This window comes from Nomascus leucogenys, chromosome 15, assembly GCF_006542625.1.
Source record: "Nomascus leucogenys isolate Asia chromosome 15, Asia_NLE_v1, whole genome shotgun sequence".
Taxonomy (NCBI): domain Eukaryota; kingdom Metazoa; phylum Chordata; class Mammalia; order Primates; family Hylobatidae; genus Nomascus; species Nomascus leucogenys.
The window spans coordinates 67,913,894-67,931,260 of NC_044395.1; the positions used below are offsets into that span (position 1 = coordinate 67,913,894).

Below are 17,367 nucleotides of genomic sequence, written 5' to 3' on the forward strand. Positions count from 1 at the left end.
GGGTGGAGGGTGGGTGGTGGGCAGAAAGGAGGAAAGGTGGTGTTACAAAGCGAGGTTTTGGACAGTAAACAGAAGGGCATTGGGGACAAGCAGAGACACTATAGAAGAATCAGAAATATCTGACATTGACTGAGTTAGGAGGTAGAAAGTGGGAAAAAAATTGGCAGATTTAACTTCAATATTTTGCTTGGGCTGCCTCTGTACACCTGCCTCCGTATGCCTAACGAAGTCCCCAAGATGACACAGCATGTTTTGCAACAGTATTTTGTTATTACTGCACATCAAACAGTTGATGCTAATTGTGAATTAATCTTGGATTATTTAAAGATTTGGCTATTGTGAATTAATGTTATTGTAGTACTTGGAATGGCCCTGATAATTTTTGATAGTCATTCCTGGGATTACAAGTTTAAGAGGCTCCTTTTCTGCTTTTCATGATGTTATCACCTGCTTTTCCGTTAAGATAAAAAAAACTTAAGAGTGTCAATTATCAGGTCATAAATAGAAATTGAAGTTGTAACCCAACTGTTGTAGATGAAAATAAGATAAAAGAATATTCACGTAATATCCAAGAATTAGATTGAAAAGAAAGGGATCCTGTAACCAAGGAGAGAAATGATTTTGTAATACCTCCTGCATATTTTTCTTCTGAAGGTTGAAATTTATCACTTTCCCTGATGGTTGTCAGGATATCTCTACTTCTTTGATTCATAACAAGAATCTGATGCATCTTGACCTAAAAGGGAGTGATATAGGGGATAATGGAGTAAAGTCATTGTGCGAAGCCTTGAAACACCCAGAGTGTAAACTACAGACTCTCAGGTAAGCTTTGAGTTGTTTTGTCTTGTTTTGTTTTTATAATTGAGGCTTTTGTCTATCCAAGTAGACTCTTACAGCCTGGATTTGCTATTCATAGGACCGGCTTAAATCTACTTTCATGATATGGGGTAGCAAGCATCAGTAGAATCAAGCTGATTTCATCCTGGTAGGACTTCTCACTCCTCCCATCTCCCCAGGAAGATTTCTCATTGTGTAGTTGTCTGTGTCTCCATCTCCTAAATCTGCTGGTGGAGGGAATAAGAGCAGATTCAGAATTATAAATATTTAACACTTCTAACATTTAAGTGCTGGAATAGATTTGTTGTATCTTTGAACTCTCATAGAAAATAATACACTGGGGGATGTTCTTTAATGTAACTGGGGGAAGTGCTGGGGCAGACTCACTTTTATTTGATTTTTGATGGTGACTCCCCCTCAATTTAGAACTGCAACTCAGTGACCAGCCCAGAAAGCTGAGAAAGAACAGCATGGAAATGGTCCTCTTTCAAGGTGCTTGCTGGCTACCACACACTGTTGATCTGAGTGGTGACTCTTCTTTGGCTGATGAAAGTGAAAGGATTAGCAATCATACTCTTCTCCACATTGTGTGACAGGTTTTAAGAAAGATATTACTTTCCAATGAAAGGCAATGAAATAGGTTTCTGACAAAACCAGACAAAACAAATAGTTACAGTAAGTTTTACATTTGAAGTTTTTATAAGCCCTGGACTCAGTTCAGGGTGGCCAAGACTGAAGCTTGATGCATGAAGGGCCAAAGTAGATCTGTATTTGTAGGAAGCAAATTATAATCCAGGTGTAGGAAAAATAAGTGAAGTCTGGAATAAGACTTTCTTTGACATTTTAAAAACTCTTATCAGATTTTATAAGATGGAATTCACTTACAGCATATCTGGAAAGTTGTTGGATAATTCTCAAACATAGGTTGAGTTCAGTTGTTGGCAGGCCAGGTCAGAGTAAAGGTTTTACCTACTAAGCAGTTTTAAGATATTATAAGACATTTTCTGTAACCTACATATCTAGTCTGAAATTCATGTAAGAAGTATATCACTGTTTCCTATATCTAAAAATAAAATGTATTAGTAGCAAAAAGCTGTTAAATTGAGGAAAAGAGGAAAGATGTTTTCTTACAGTGGGAGCTGTGGATTCAAGACAAGAAAAGCTTGGTGCTTGACAGATCAGTAGGACTTGATAAGATCCCTTCAATTTGAGGTTTGAGTAATGTCATCCGCTGGTAAGCCTTGATACAGACCAAGTTGCCAGGATTTCAAATAGGAAACCATCTTTCTGGGTCAACTAGTAGGGCTCCTTGCAACAGTAAATACAATGTTTTGGCAAAAGTCATCGGAGCTTTGTAATAATCTAATACTCCATTATGTGGGACTGCATGTTCCCCCAGTGTGGATGGCCACTGAGGAGTAATCAATGGTCCTATTAACATTTCATGTGGGAGAAGGTCTAGTTTTCTGTTTGCTTCATATCTCATAAGAGCCATGGGTAGTATGAATGTCCTCATTAGTTTGGTTTGTGTATAGACCATGCACAAGTTTTTAGAATTGCATTTTGATGTTATACTCTCTCTGTAGATGTGGGCAGTGTCGATACATCAGTAGGACTTTGCCAGTCTGTCTTGCAACATATCCTCAGTTATTGTTAGAACTTGGCTAATTTATAAATAAAATATCTAAAACTTTAAATTGCTCATATGAGCCCCTGTACATGAACATACTGAAAGGATACATAATCGCTAATTTCCTTCTTTCTTTTTTTGAGACAGAGTCTTGCTCTGTCACCCAGGCTGGAGTGCAGTGGTGCAATCTCGGCTCACTGCAACCTCCACCTCTGCCTCCTGGGTTCAAGCGATTCTCCTGCCTCAGCCTCCTGAGTAGCTGGGACTACAGGCCCGTGCCACCATGCCCGGCTAATTTTTGTATTTTTAGTAGAGATGGGGTTTCGCCATGTTGGCCAGGATGGTCTCAATCTCCTGACCTTGTGATCCGCCCACCTTGGCCTCCCAAAGTGCTGGAATTACAGGTGTGAGCCACCACACCTGGCCCATAATCACTAATTGTCATGAGAATGCTTTACTGTAATATTTACCCAAGGCTTCCCTCAACAAGAGGAGAAAGATCTATTCTCTTTGTCTTGATAATTTTTTTCCACATTATAGGCCTTATAATAGGTCTTAAAATATGCTTTAAGGTAAGCTCTTAAAATGTGCTGAGCAGGGAGAGACCGAAAACAGAAACCTTGGCATAGTCCAATAATTTCTGATTGTGCCCAGAATCTCTTCTTAGTTTGCATATGCTCTGCCATTGGGGCTTTATAAGCAAGGCAAGGGAATGATTGTTGCTTCCACAGAACAGCCACCTGAAGGGTACCAAAATGGCATATAAATGCAGAACACTCTCTATATCTTCATAGACTTTGAATTAGAAGACTAATATTTCAGAAGGGGGGCATCTAGAATAGTTAGATAAGACCGGGTCTGGTGGCTAACACCTGTAATCCCAGCACTTTGTGAGGCTGACAACCTTGGATCACTTGAGGCCAGGAATTTGAGACCAGCCTGGCCAACATGGCAAAACCCCATCTCTACTAAAAATACAAAAACTAACCGGGCATGGTGATGCGCACCTGTAATCTCAGCTACTCAGGAGGCTGAGACAGGAGAATTGCTTGAAACCTGGGAGGCGGAGGTTGCAGTGAGCCAAGATGGCGCCACTGCACTCCAGTTTGGGCAACAGAGCAAGACTCTGTGTTAAAAAAAAAAAAAAAAAAAAAAAAGGAAAAAAGAAAAAAGAAAAAAAAGCTGGCTAAGAGGAACTTGCCTGAGAATGGCAAATATCCACAGCTGTGTCTCATTATCAACTAGAGTAAAATATTACTTAACAGGTAGATAGCATATAGACCAATAGAAATTTTTGCTTCTTCAGGAGTGAGGAACCTTTGTGGCTCATTACAGTTGTTTATAATCATGAAGTGTCTAATGAATCATCATAAATGTAAACAGAATTTGGAGAAATGAGAATACACAGTTTAAAACCAGAGGTTCTGCCACCTGGGAAGACTACCTAGCAAGCAGAGACTAAACTACCAGTCCTCTTCTCCATTCAAAAGTTTCTTTTATTCATTAATAAACCATGATATATATGTATACCCAGCTTCATAATCATACCAAAAAAGTTTAAGTGAACTATCCTTTAAAGGCTGAGACGATAACTTTTTGCACAGAAATAATATGGATTATAAGACAATATATTGATTTTTGCTGTCTTTATTTTAATATGAAGAACAAATTTTGTGGTAAGACTGTAATTTATTTTCCCACTTTGAAATTAAACCTCTCTAGAAACATTTAGATAAATTATGAACTAATCTTTAAAATACTGTATTACTTCAACATTTCAAAATCGGTAAGTTTGGAAACTGTATTTAAGTTAATACTAGGAATAACATAACCACTGTTGATAACTAACAATATAGCCAAACAATGTGATACCTCAAAACTTGACCCAGATAGTATAAAATATTTATAATCTTGGCTGATTCCCAGATTTACAAGCTTCCGGTTTATAAAGATGCTGGTCATTTAGTTAAAACTATGGCCAGGCACGGTGGCTCACACTTGTAATCCCAGCACTTTGGGAGGCTGAGGCGGACGGATCACGAGGTCAGGAGATCGAGACCACGGTGAAACCGCGTCTCTACTAAAAATAAAAAAAAAAAATTAGCTGGGCGTGGTGGTGGGCGCCTGTAGTCCCAGCTACTCAGAGAGGCTGAGGCAGGAGAATGGCGTGAACCTGGGAGGTGAAGCTTGCAGTGAGCCGAGATTGCGCCACTGCACTCCAGCCTGGGTGACAGAGTGAGACTCCGTCTCAAAAAAAAAAAAAAAACAAAAAAAAAAACTATATATATATAAAGTATATATATATATATATACTTTAAAATATTAGTGTAAATAATATGTCTACAGGAGAATTGTAGGATACTTAGGAAATTATTTAATTTAGACTTCTCATGAAAGAAATACAGAACTTTTTGTGGTCTAAAAAGCCATCATTTGTATTTTTTTCTGAGAGGATTTTGTATTTTTTTACTTTCACTTTTGTATTTTCAATTTTTGTAGGTACATAGTAGGTGTGTATACTTATGGGTTACATGCAATATTTTGATACAAGCATGCAATGCATAATAATCACATCAAGGTAAATGGGGTATCTAACACCTCAAGCATTTATCCTTTGTATTAAACAATCCAAGTATACTCTTTTAGTTATTTTAAAATGTACAATTATTTTTTACTATAGTCACCCTGTTGTCCTAGCAAATACTCAGTCTTATTCATTATTTCTAATTATTTTTTGTACCCATTAACCATCCCCCTCTTCCCCTGTTTCCCCCACTATGCTTCCTAGCCTCTGATAACCATCATTCTACTCTCTATCTCCATGAGTTCAATTATTTTCATTTTTCACTCCCACAAATAAGTGAGAACATGGAAAGTTTGTCTTTCTGTGCCTGGCTTATTTCACTTAATATAATGATCTCCAGTTCTATCCATGTTGTTGCAAATGACAGGATCTCATTTTTTTTTATGGCTGAATAGTAGTCCATTGTGTATATGTACCACATTTTCATATCCATTCGCCTTTTGATGGACATTTAGGTTGCTTCCAAATCTTGGCTATTGTGAACAGTGCTGCAGTAAACATGGGAGTGCAGGTATCTCTTCAATACACTGATTTTCTTTCTTTTGGGTATATACTCCACAGTGGAATTGCTGGATCATATGGTAGCTCTAGTTTTGGTTTTTTGAGGAACCTCCAAACTGTTCTCCATAATAGTTGTGTTAATTTACACTGCTACTAACAGTGTGTGAGGGTTCCTTTTTCTCCACATCCTCACCAGCATTTGTTATTGACTGAATTTTGGATAGGTCATTTTTACTGGAGTGAGGTAATTTCTCATTGTAGTTTTGATTTACATTTCTCTGATTATTAACGACGTTGAGCACCTTTGCATATGCCATTTGTATGTCTTCTTTTGAGAAATGTCTATTCAGCTCTCTTGCCCATTTTAATTGGATAATTAGATTTTTTTTTCCTGTAGTGTTGTTTGAACTCCTTATATAATATATTCTCGTTATTAACCCCTTGTCAAATGGGTAGTTTGCACATATTTTCTTCAATTTCATGGGTTGTCTGTTCACCTTATTGATTGTTTCTTTTGCTGTGCAGAAGCTTTTTAACTTGATATGAGCCCATTTGTCCACTTTTGCTTTGGTTGCCTATGCTTGTGGGGTATTACTCAAGAAATCCAATGTCCTGGAGCATTTCCCCTTTGTTTTATTTTAATAGTTTAATAGTTTGAAGTCTTAGATTGAAGTCTTTAATCTACTTTGGTTTGATTTTTGTATATGTTGAGAGATAGGAGTCTAGTTTCCTTCTTTTACATATGAATATCCAGTTTTCTCAGCACCATTTCCTAAAGAGACTGTCCTTTCCGCCATATGTGTTCTTGGCACCTTTGTCAAAAATGAGTCCACTGTAGATGTGTAGGTTTATCTCTGCATGTTGTATTTTTATTTATCACTGTGGTAAAATCAATATCTCAAATTACAGAGCCAATTAATTTATCTGATGATTCACCTTGGTTTAGAATAGGCCCATGAAGCCTGTTAGTGGAAATGCTCCTTCTCTTGGAAATATCATTCCCCTGTCACCTGCAGTACATTTATATTGATCCTTAGAAACAGCTCCTGCAACTACATAGCTTCAGCAACAACTCTCCTGTTATCTTTCAATTTCTAATTCATATCAGAAAAATAATCTCATACTCAAAAAACAAAAAAAAAAATACGAAGTTCTTGAGCAACCTGGAAATCACACAGCAGACATTTTCAGAAGGGAAAAATACATTCACACAGCTTCTTTGAGTTCCTGGGAGTTCATCTTCAGGAGTTAGCAGTTCCTCTTTACTGAGGAATGGCCCCTTTTTCAGGTAATGGCAGTTTTCTGATTCTTGTTTGCTAGCAGGACAGGAGAACTTACTCCAACAGGGCTCAACTCATAAAGAAAGCTCCAGCGTCTTGCATCAGTTAAAATCCTACCCTGACCAACTCTCAAACCAGAGCTTATTCTAGGTAGATGGAACATGGGTTCTCTAAGTCAACAGCATCTGTACCATCTTATGGACCTATACCCAGTAACAGCTGGTCAGCGCTACAGATAGCAAGCAATAAGGACAACAAAAACATTTATAACTTGCTTACTTTTAAGGAGCTTTGGGCTTTGGAAATTTTTAGCCAAGGGTGTCGTTTTGGTAGCACTATTAAGAGGAAGTCGCACAGGCTCTTAAGAAGGACCTAAATATAAGTGATAAGCTAATCTGTCTCCTGTTTTGCTGGCTTATATTTAGGGGTCAGTTTGGAGCCGTAATCCTCAGCTTTTGGCTTCCCTTTTGATTGAATCACTGGTGATTGATGTTATATATTAATACAGGTGAGGAAAAACCTCCGAACTCTAGAAAACTAGGAAAGAGTTATATTTTTTATTACTTTATACATGTGAGAGGAGAGTGTTAATGATTTTTTTTCTGATTTGAAAAAATCTTTCCAATATTTATAAAATTTAGGAATTCAGAAATATCAATGTGAATATTACAAGAGTGACACAAAGTAAGAAAATTGATAAAAAGTACAGACTTAATAGTAGGTAAGGGTTGTCTTCACAAGGCATAGCAATAATTTCTAAAGTCCAGGTATCTTATAAGATTTCATTATTATAATAAGACAAAATCATTCTTATAAAAGATTTCCTGATTTGTAATATTCTCTGCTTTTCTTTGCAGCTGCAAGGGAAAGAGGGAACATTTATTTTAATGAGGCTAAGATTTCATACATAAAGAGTTAGGCAGTCCCATAGCTGAAATTCTATTAGCACAAATATAAAAAAATGAAATCTCAAGAAACTCATAATATGGGAAGGATAAGAGAAAATGAACTATCAAGCATTTAATATTTATATCTACAGTTAGAAACATTTAAAAATGTTTTCAGTACCATTTTTCCTTCATAAGTGGGATGTATTTTCTTTCATTTTTGTTCTGTTTTGCTTCCAAGATTTGGAAGCAACCTAAATGTCCGTCAAAAGGTGAATGGATAAAGAAAATGTGGTACATATACATTTGTGTCCAGAAACTTCCAAGTAATTTTTAACTTAAGGTGATTATTAGTTATGGGTTAGTGCAAAAGTAATTGTGGTTTTGAGCAAGCTGAGCTTTTTCAGCCTTAGGCCATGTTCTAGGTCATCTATTAAGATCTAATTCTGGGCTTAGGAGGAAGCGTTTCTGTTCCTTCCTCTATAGACCCTGATTTTGATGAGGAGAAACAATTCTTGAATGACTCAAGTTGGTAAGTCTTTGATTATAAAGGAATACCCAGAGAAATTCCAAATACCAGAAATACTACTGCTGCTGCTGCCTGACTCATTACAAAGGGTTAGTATTACTCCCGACCATGTACAAGGCACAGGTTGTCTCTAAATATGAGTCTCTCTACATGTACTTTTTCTGTTTCTCTTCCTTTTAATCTTTAGAAACGATTTTGTTTTATTTAAAATTTACTTATTGTTTTTCACTCTTAAGGACTGGATTCCTCAGAAAACACAGGCTCATGAATAAATGAGCTCATGGGAGACACAGCTTTTGCTACCAACTTCCTGTCCATTTCTGTTCTATTTCAGAAGTCAGAGTGTAGAATACAGTCATCCTTCAAGCCATATCTTCCAAGTTGTAGTTAGCGGAAATTTCTCCCAGACTAAAAAATATTATCATTTAAAGATATTTTTGAATGCTCTCAAATATATTTTCATAGGGAATTAAGGGGGTGGGAATGTGATAAACAATCTCCTTCCCTTCCTTCCTTAACTCTGTCAGAGCCTTATGCTTTAGTTAAATAACTGTTTTTCTATGTAGAGAAGTTGGATTTTTCAGGCAAGATTCCAAAGATTAGGAAACTTCCTACCTTCAGGATCGGTGGGTGTTGGTTGTAATTCTTCTCTAAGGAGTGGTCATTCCTGTTTTTCTGTGTTGTTTTCCAGGTTGGAATCCTGCAACCTAACTGTATTTTGTTGTCTAAATATATCTAATGCTCTCATCAGAAGCCAGAGCCTGATATTTCTGAATCTGTCAACCAATAATCTGTTGGATGATGGAGTGCAGCTTTTGTGTGAGGCCTTAAGACATCCAAAGTGTTATCTAGAGAGACTGTCGTGAGTGTTTCTGTTTTGTTTTCTGTAGAGTCATTTTGCTTGGTTCTGCGTAGCTTAATTGTGGTCTGATAGGGAAACTGCTTGGGTCTTGAAACTAACTGGTTCGTTTGTCAATCCTGAATAAGCTCTACATGCATCCCCCTTCTCTTCCTCTACTTCCCTCTCTTTTACTTCACTTTTAGACCTATCATTTTTTTCTGATTGACCTCTTTATTTTCATTCTTTTCTAAGCTTCCCCTCTCCCCTTCCATGTTTTGTTTCATCATATCCTGCACACAGCTGCAATGGAATTCATAATTTAAATAGGTTTGTTGAGGTTAATTTTATAGTCGAGGTATGGGGGTTATAAGCACCACTGATTTCCCCATGAAGGAGAAGAGAAGCATGGGCTTTGGGAATTGACAGATCCCTTCTCATCTCTTTCTCTTTCAGCTTAGAAAGCTGTGGTCTCACAGAGGCTGGCTGTGAGGATCTTTCTTTGGCTCTCATCAGCAATAAAAGACTGACACATTTGTGCTTGGCAGACAACATCTTGGGAGATGGTGGAGTAAAGCTTATGAGTGATGCCCTGCAACATGCACAATGTACTCTGAAGAGCCTTGTGTAAGTGTCTTCAAGTTTCTATCCTTAATATATATTGTACATTTTGAAATATGTTTAAAATAGTAAAATGTTATGAACACATTCTGTCCCTTGCTTTTTCCCTGTTACCCTTAATGAAGAAGGTGAAAGTAATATTAATAATTGCCATTTATTGTGTCCTAACTCTACGCTGGATCTTGTGTTAAACATGCTTAATCTGCAAAATAGAACCTGATGGTGTCAAATTGGCCATCTGATTTTGAGGGGCCTCACTCTACAGGTGAGGAATGTGAGCCTTAGGGAGATAATGTACCTTGCTTAATATCTCACAAGAAAATGATGAATTCAGAACTAAAGCCTACCACTTATCCTAGTCTATAATCTGAGCTCAGAACAGAAATACAGCACTCTGTTGTATGTCTGAATCACATTGTAATTATTCTGTTCATTTTTGTTAGATAATTTTCTAAACATTGAATTAATAAACCAAGGTTTTAATTTGGTCAAATATGGTTAAATTGCCTTCCAGATAGATTGTTTATATTCCCAGCAGCAGTCTAGGGACCTGCACTTTAACACCCTCATTGGACATCTACAATCTTTTTGACCTGTATTAATTAAATAGTTGAAAAGTAACTTTTAAAGTAATTTAAATCTTGAGCATCTTTTAAAATATTTTTGGCCTTTTATATTTAGGAATTTCCTCTTCATAGGCTGTTTTTTTCTGATGTTTTCTATTATATATGTTATAGTTATTAATATCACATATACATTATTATTTTTTATGTATTACAAACAATTTTCTTAGCATGTTGCTTTATTTCTAACTTTCTTTATGGTCATTTTTAGAATAGATAAGTTTAAAATTTTTTGTGATGTCAAATTCTGCCTCATGACCTCAAGAAGTTTTGTCATAATTGGAAGTACCTTTTTTTTTAAAAAAAAATACACATACGCCATCTCATACTCTTTATGGTATAATTTTAACATTTACATGTTAAATTATTCCAAATTTATTTTGTTATAAGGCTTAAACTTATTTTCCCCTATATATCAGATCTATTGTGCAAAAGCAATAATGGCATAATATGGATTTTCCTTACTGTTTGAAAATGCCGCTTCTACTACATACAAAGGGTACTTACTTTATTATGATTACTCTTATTCTACTCCATCTGCCTGTTCTTCTAGTCCATGGAGCTACTTCTGCAATGGAGTACTATGTATATGTGTAATGTAACGAGGTTAACGTTTAATTTATTGTAAGAAAAATGCTGAAGAATATGAATCTAGTTTGTAACCCAATTTGATGTATATCTGTTTCCCAAGTGAGACAGGCTGGCAGTGAGGGTGTTTCATCTGAGATGGAATGTTGGCAAATAGATAAGGGATCAAATCATGAAATCTCTTCAAAGAAAGAAATTTCTAGACAGTACAGCAATGATTCCATCTTTCTTCACCTTGTCCTCCCTGTAGGCTGAGGCGTTGCCATTTCACTTCACTTAGCAGTGAATATCTGTCAACTTCTCTTCTACACAACAAGAGCCTGACGCATCTGGATCTAGGATCAAACTGGCTACAAGACAATGGAGTGAAGCTTCTGTGTGATGTCTTTCGGCATCCAAGCTGTAATCTTCAGGACTTGGAGTAGGTTTTCTGTTGCTTTACTTTTGTGTAGTTTCAACAACAGAGTGTCTGGGGAGATACAGAAAGAAAGGCTGAGAACCGAGTATCTATCAGAGAAAAGAATATACAGCTGATTTTCCCTCTCTTTTCTGCCTGAGACAAGCTGGGGAAGTCTGCTCATCAGATTTTTAAAAATAATTACCATAGTAATTCTAGTAAACTTTCCTCAGGTAATGAGGACCAGAGGCATCAGGCTGAACAGTGGCCATTTTATTCTTTCCTTGGTTGTGCCCCAGTGAATCTACTGTGTGTCCTCTACTTTTAATCCAGAAGCTGAAATTGTTCTCTACTAGTTTTTCTCTTAGATTTATATTTAAACTCAGGTTTATAATTAGGTCAACTTTCAAAGAAATTGGGAAGGGGATTTTTACAATATCCTACAATCTATTGCTGAACAGTAGCCATTTTATTCTTTCCTTGGTTGTGCCCTAGAGAATCTACTGTGTGTCCTCTACTTTTACCCATGAAGTTGAAATTGTGCTCTACTAGTTTTTCTTTTAGATTTATATTTAAACTCAGGTTATAATTAAGTCAACTTTCAAATAAATGGAAAGGGGATTTTTAACAATATCCTACACATTTTTAAACTCCAACCATTTTCATTAATATTATGTTTTCTCAGTCTGTGAGCAGATATGCATACATATCCATTGCATGTGTATACATAATTGTGATTGCTTTATGGACATGATTTGGGATTTCCTTTTCACTTGATAGTATTTCAGAAATACATTTATCAAGGTGTGCATGCTGAGAATAAAAAAAAATAAATTTAAATACTTATTTCAAATTATTTTCTTGATTATTTTAATGACTGTATGATATTTAGTATTTCATTGCATAAATACTTTGGCCAGCATGAATCAAAACAGAGGCATCACTTAGCAATCGCAGCTCACTTTCCTACCAGGGCCTCCCAAGTGACCAGTAACCTTTGTGAGTCATTAATGGTCTAACCCCAACATAGTTTTTTAGATCTATAAAGTCAAGCTCTTTGGTAGACCCAGAGGTATTTGTCTTGACCAGACTGACTCATGATAACTAAACTTCCAAATGAACATGGCACATGGATACATATGTAACAAACCTGCACATTGTGCACATGTACCCTAAAACCTAAAGTATAAAATAATAAAATAAAATAAAATAATAGTTTAATGTGACACCTATAAACATGAAGGCAATTACACTGTAGGGTTCAATAAATACGTTTACTTTAGGAAAATGTAGATGATATGGGTTACTATGTGATTCTCTGGAATTTTGTTGATCATTATTCAACTGGAAGACAGAGTTTTACTTAATGGATGTTGTTAAATCCAATGTCTTCATTTAACTACAGAGGTATAATTTCTAAGTGACCTATATACTCAAGGTCTTTGCTAGCCCACTTTCTGTCCTTAGCATTGCTGTAAACAAAGCTGTACTTTCTTAGTTACCTTCCAAAGCCTCTATGCAGACCATGTCAATTCTCTTAACCAATATTTTCAACCAATATGAACTAGATGCTGAGGGAACTAAAAGTCACTAAGGTGATGCTTTTGTCCCCAAATAACATAAAATGCTGATAACAGGGAAATAAATATAAAGCAAATTACAATATATTCCATATGTTGTTGTAAGGATATGACAACAGTCTCAGGGATTAAGGCTGGGACTTCTCAGTGGAGACAGAGTTACTTTAGGCTAGAGAAATGGTGAAGATTCTGTTATGTGGGGATATGCTAAACAGAAGGAAAGGAGAGAGAATAAAGAGAAACAACAACAAATATGGTTTAGTTGGAGAAAAATGCATGTGTATGGTTAGAGAATAATGGGACAAAATATGGAAAGAGAAAGCTTGAGGCCAGATTGTGAGTGCTCTTGAATACCATGCAAAAGGACCTGGAATAAATATCTTTTTATATGTAGCTTTCTTCTTTGAAGATAATACTTTGAGATCGATTCCAGGAAACTTTTTTCACTTAAAGATATATTAAAAACTAAAAGCACAGAGATCTATTGGTTCCTTGGGAAAGTTTATATTCAATTTTTTAAGTATTGGTAAAAATAAATGTTTATACCCTTGATTTTTAAAGCTCTGTAGATAACCTGTTTGTGGAAGAAAACAGTTTTACCTGCTGGTTTCTTCTGCTCATTAAAAAATTCCATCGTTTTTACTGATAAATTAGACCCTCCCATGTATGTCCTGGATTGTAGATACAAAAGAGTGAGAAAAGAGGTTCAAATACCTGGGTATATCTCCTAGGAGGAAACTTATTTAGCCTCACAACCGGAAAGATTCACTTTTCCTATTGTAATTCTTACAGATTGATGGGCTGTGTTCTCACTAATGCATGTTGTCTGGATCTGGCTTCTGTTATTCTGAACAACCCAAACCTGAGGAGCCTGGACCTTGGGAACAACGATTTGCAGGATGATGGAGTGAAAATTCTATGTGACGCTTTGAGATATCCAAACTGTAACATTCAGAGGCTCGGGTGAGTTCATAGTTTTCCATTAGGAAAATGATGCCTATTTGGTAGCTAGTATAGCTAGAAGATATTTAGTGTATGGAGAGAGGATAAAAACTAAATGGGGCTAGAAGGTAAGTTACTCTCAGAAATAAGAATCTAAATTTTAAATAAATGGATCAATGTACTGCATGTTCTTTAGTATAGAAGCCATATTTCACATTTCTTTGAGTCCCCTTTAGTACCTTGGACAGACACTTAGTACGCAAGTGGTACCTGGTTTGGGTCTTCCATGTTCTGTCGTCCTTCAGATAGTCCACTTGTCTTTGAATTAATTTTTTTATTAAATTGAAGATTTTTACTAATTATCTTCTATCTGTAAAATACTATGTTCTTAAGGAGCTTGTAATAAAATCACATTCTGTGTTGTGGACATTTCTTATGTTCAGTTCTGTATTTAGATTTTTATTTAATTTTGAACTGATCAGGCCGGGCGCGGTGGCTCAAGCCTGTAATCCCAGCACTTTGGGAGGCCGAGGCGGGCGGATCACGAGGTCAGGAGATCGAGACCATCCTGGCTAACAGGGTGAAACCCCGTCTCTACTAAAAATACAAAAAATTAGCCGGGCGTGTTGGCGGGCGCCTGTAGTCCCAGCTACTCGGGAGGCTGAGGCAGGAGAATGGCGTGAACCCCGGGAGGCGGAGCTTGCAGTGAGCCGAGATCGCACCACTGCACTCCAGCCTGGGGGACAGAGCAAGACTCCGTCTCAAAAAAAAAAAAAAAAAAAAAAAAAAAATTTTGAACTGATATTGGCTAGTACATTTTCACTTATACAACATGAATTATTCATCTCAGGGTCAAGAATTGTGCTCTATGTGTGGGAAGCTCAGACTTAATGACATGTATCATCCTTTAGAAATTTAACAGTCTTCCAAAGAAATCTCACCTGACTCTTCCAAGAAAATGAAGCTTTTATATTTCCATTGACTATATATTTTTATAATGGCAGCGATGATGATGTAATTGTTAGGTCTGAGTTTTAATTTTATCCTACTTAAAACCTAATAAATTCACCGGTTACTGTTTCATGGATGCTGGCCAAAAAACAAAACCAAACCCACAAGACTCTTATCAGAGACAAAGGACTTTATTGCTTGTAGCAGAGCAAGAGCATGAGTATTAGCATGTTTGTGTCAGTTCCTTTTGTCCCCCAAGTCTCACAGGGCTGATGAAGAGGGTCCAGATGGATGCCTGCACATGCAACATTGAGATTGAGAGACCTAGGATTTTACAGGAGGCAGCAATAAGCCTGCTCTTTGTCCCTCAAGGTTGCTCATTACAAACACAACCCTGGAAAATGGCCCAGGTAAAGCGTTGTCAGGGCCTTGCATTTTTGTTAGCAAACATGTAGTGGAGAGAAAGACCTATGGAAGAATATCTCCCCAAAATATCTACCCCTTGTTTCTATGCAGTAAAATCTTGTCTTCTGGTGAATTTTCACGTAAATATGCTACTCCATTGGCCACTCTGATTAACAGAGACTGAGACCAAATCTGTTCAATTAATCTCATCTACCATTTAATTAAGGCTACTAATAACACAACTCCAAGCGTGGGATGAGCCCAACTTGTAGGATTGATTTCAAACATTCCCACAGGGGTCCGACTCAGTCAACTGAGTAAGTCCCAGGAAGGACTACTAGGTCTTTTATGCATTAGAATCCATACAAGGGAGTCTAAAATGACCTGCTGTTCTGGCATCGAGAGAAGCTTGCAGATTTGTACCGAATTGAAACAAGGCTGTGCTAGTGATTGTGTTTGTATACATATTATAAGGTTCCACATTAGGAGGTTGCTATTGATGGCGTCAGGCACAGCAAAGTAGTTCAGGACCTGCTATGTCTACATGAGATTTTCTATTTTCATAGTGTATAGACAGGCATGACAAACCAGGCCGTGGGTCAGTCTGTCAGCGGCAGTTGCTGCTTAGACTCCACAGACCACATAATTATTTTGCCAGGCCGAAGTGTTGGATCTAGGAGAAAAAAGAGAGCATGAATTGTTCTCCTCACTCTCCACACATCCAGGTTCTAAGGTGTTCTGTTCCAAATATTGTTGCCGCTCTTCCCCTACACCGATGAAATCAGTCTGTCCCATCCCGATGGCTAGAACTTCACCTATTCTCCAATTATCCTTTACTTGCATGGAGACCTTTGGTCTGGAGGAATCATACAAATGGGAGAGAGAGAAAAGCATCTTTACAATATTTACAGAAAGCCATTATATCTTATACATTATATACCAATTCTGTATTATCTCTGAAATATCAAAGGCAAATTATGAAGCTTTGGAGCCTCTCATCTACCTTTTAAAAATATAGGTGGCTGTAAAGTTCAATTTTATAATTTTCCCATATACTCTTTTTTTCCAGCAAAAAGTATTGAAATTTTTCTCCCCTCTGCTTGGTAGGGACATCTTTGTTATAAACCACATTTTCATTGGTGCATAGACCTGTTCCTGGGTTCTGTTTTCTTTTCCACTGACCTGTTTGTAATTTCCAGTTCTAACAATGCTGTGTTAATTAATATAGCTCTGTAAGAAGCCCTGATACCCACTACAGCAATTCTTCCCATCTTCTTAAAGAGAATTTTGGCTCTCCTTCCCCTTTACATTTGCGAATAAATTGGAAATATCAACTTATCAAGTTACATACATATGTACTGCCCCCCAACCTACCTATATGTTGGTGTATTGAATCGAATTGCATTAAATCTATCAGTGAGTCTCCTGATACACCAAAAAGACATATCTCATTTATTTAGGTCTATCAATAAAGCTTAGTAATTTTTTCTTGAGTGGTCTTGTATTTTGTTACTGGTTAACTTTATTCCAAAGTGCTTGCTGTATTTCATGCTGTTGTAAATGATTGTTTTAGTTATTTTTTCATTGTGTTTATACATAGAAACATAGGAGTTTTTAAAGTTGGTTTCTTATCCAATAGCCTGCCACATTCTCTTGCTTATTCTAGTTGCTAATTTGTAGATACTTTTGTATTTTTTAGGTATACAATCACATCATTTGGGAATAATACAATGTAGTTGTTTTTTCCTTTTCTGTTCTTTTTTTTTTTTTTTGAGACGGAGTCTTGCTCTGTCACCCAGGCTGGAGTGCAGTGGCGCAATCTCGGCTCACTGCAAGCTCCGCCTCCCGGGTTCACGCCATTCTCCTGCCTCAGCCTCTCCGAGTAGCTGGGACTACAGGCGCCCGCCACCACGCCCGGCTAATTTTTTTTTGTATTTTTTAGTAGAGACGGGGTTTCACCGTGGTCTCGATCTCCTGACCTCGTGATCCGCCCGCCTCCGCCTCCCAAAGTGCTGGGATTACAAGCGTGAGCCACCGCGCCCGGCCTCCTTTTCTGTTCTTATATTCTTTTTTCGTTTTTTACATGCCTTAGTAACTGTTAATATATGTGATATAATGTTAATGTGTCTGGGGATAATGAACTTTCATATGTTGTTCACAATGTTTAAAGCACA

At 37.0% G+C, this 17,367-nt stretch overlaps 1 protein-coding gene across 1 annotated transcript in view; it reads left to right on the top strand.

Annotated features, from left to right (window-relative positions):
• Positions 1-17,367, top strand: part of NLRP14 (NLR family pyrin domain containing 14) — a 51,354-nt gene that overhangs the window by 28,121 nt on the left and 5,866 nt on the right. Inside the window, exons 6-10 of the mRNA XM_003254880.3 lie at positions 655-822; positions 8,940-9,110; positions 9,543-9,713; positions 11,169-11,339; positions 13,688-13,858. Of these exons, the coding sequence (XP_003254928.2) occupies positions 655-822; positions 8,940-9,110; positions 9,543-9,713; positions 11,169-11,339; positions 13,688-13,858 (852 nt within the window). The remainder of the gene's footprint in view (positions 1-654; positions 823-8,939; positions 9,111-9,542; positions 9,714-11,168; positions 11,340-13,687; positions 13,859-17,367) is intronic.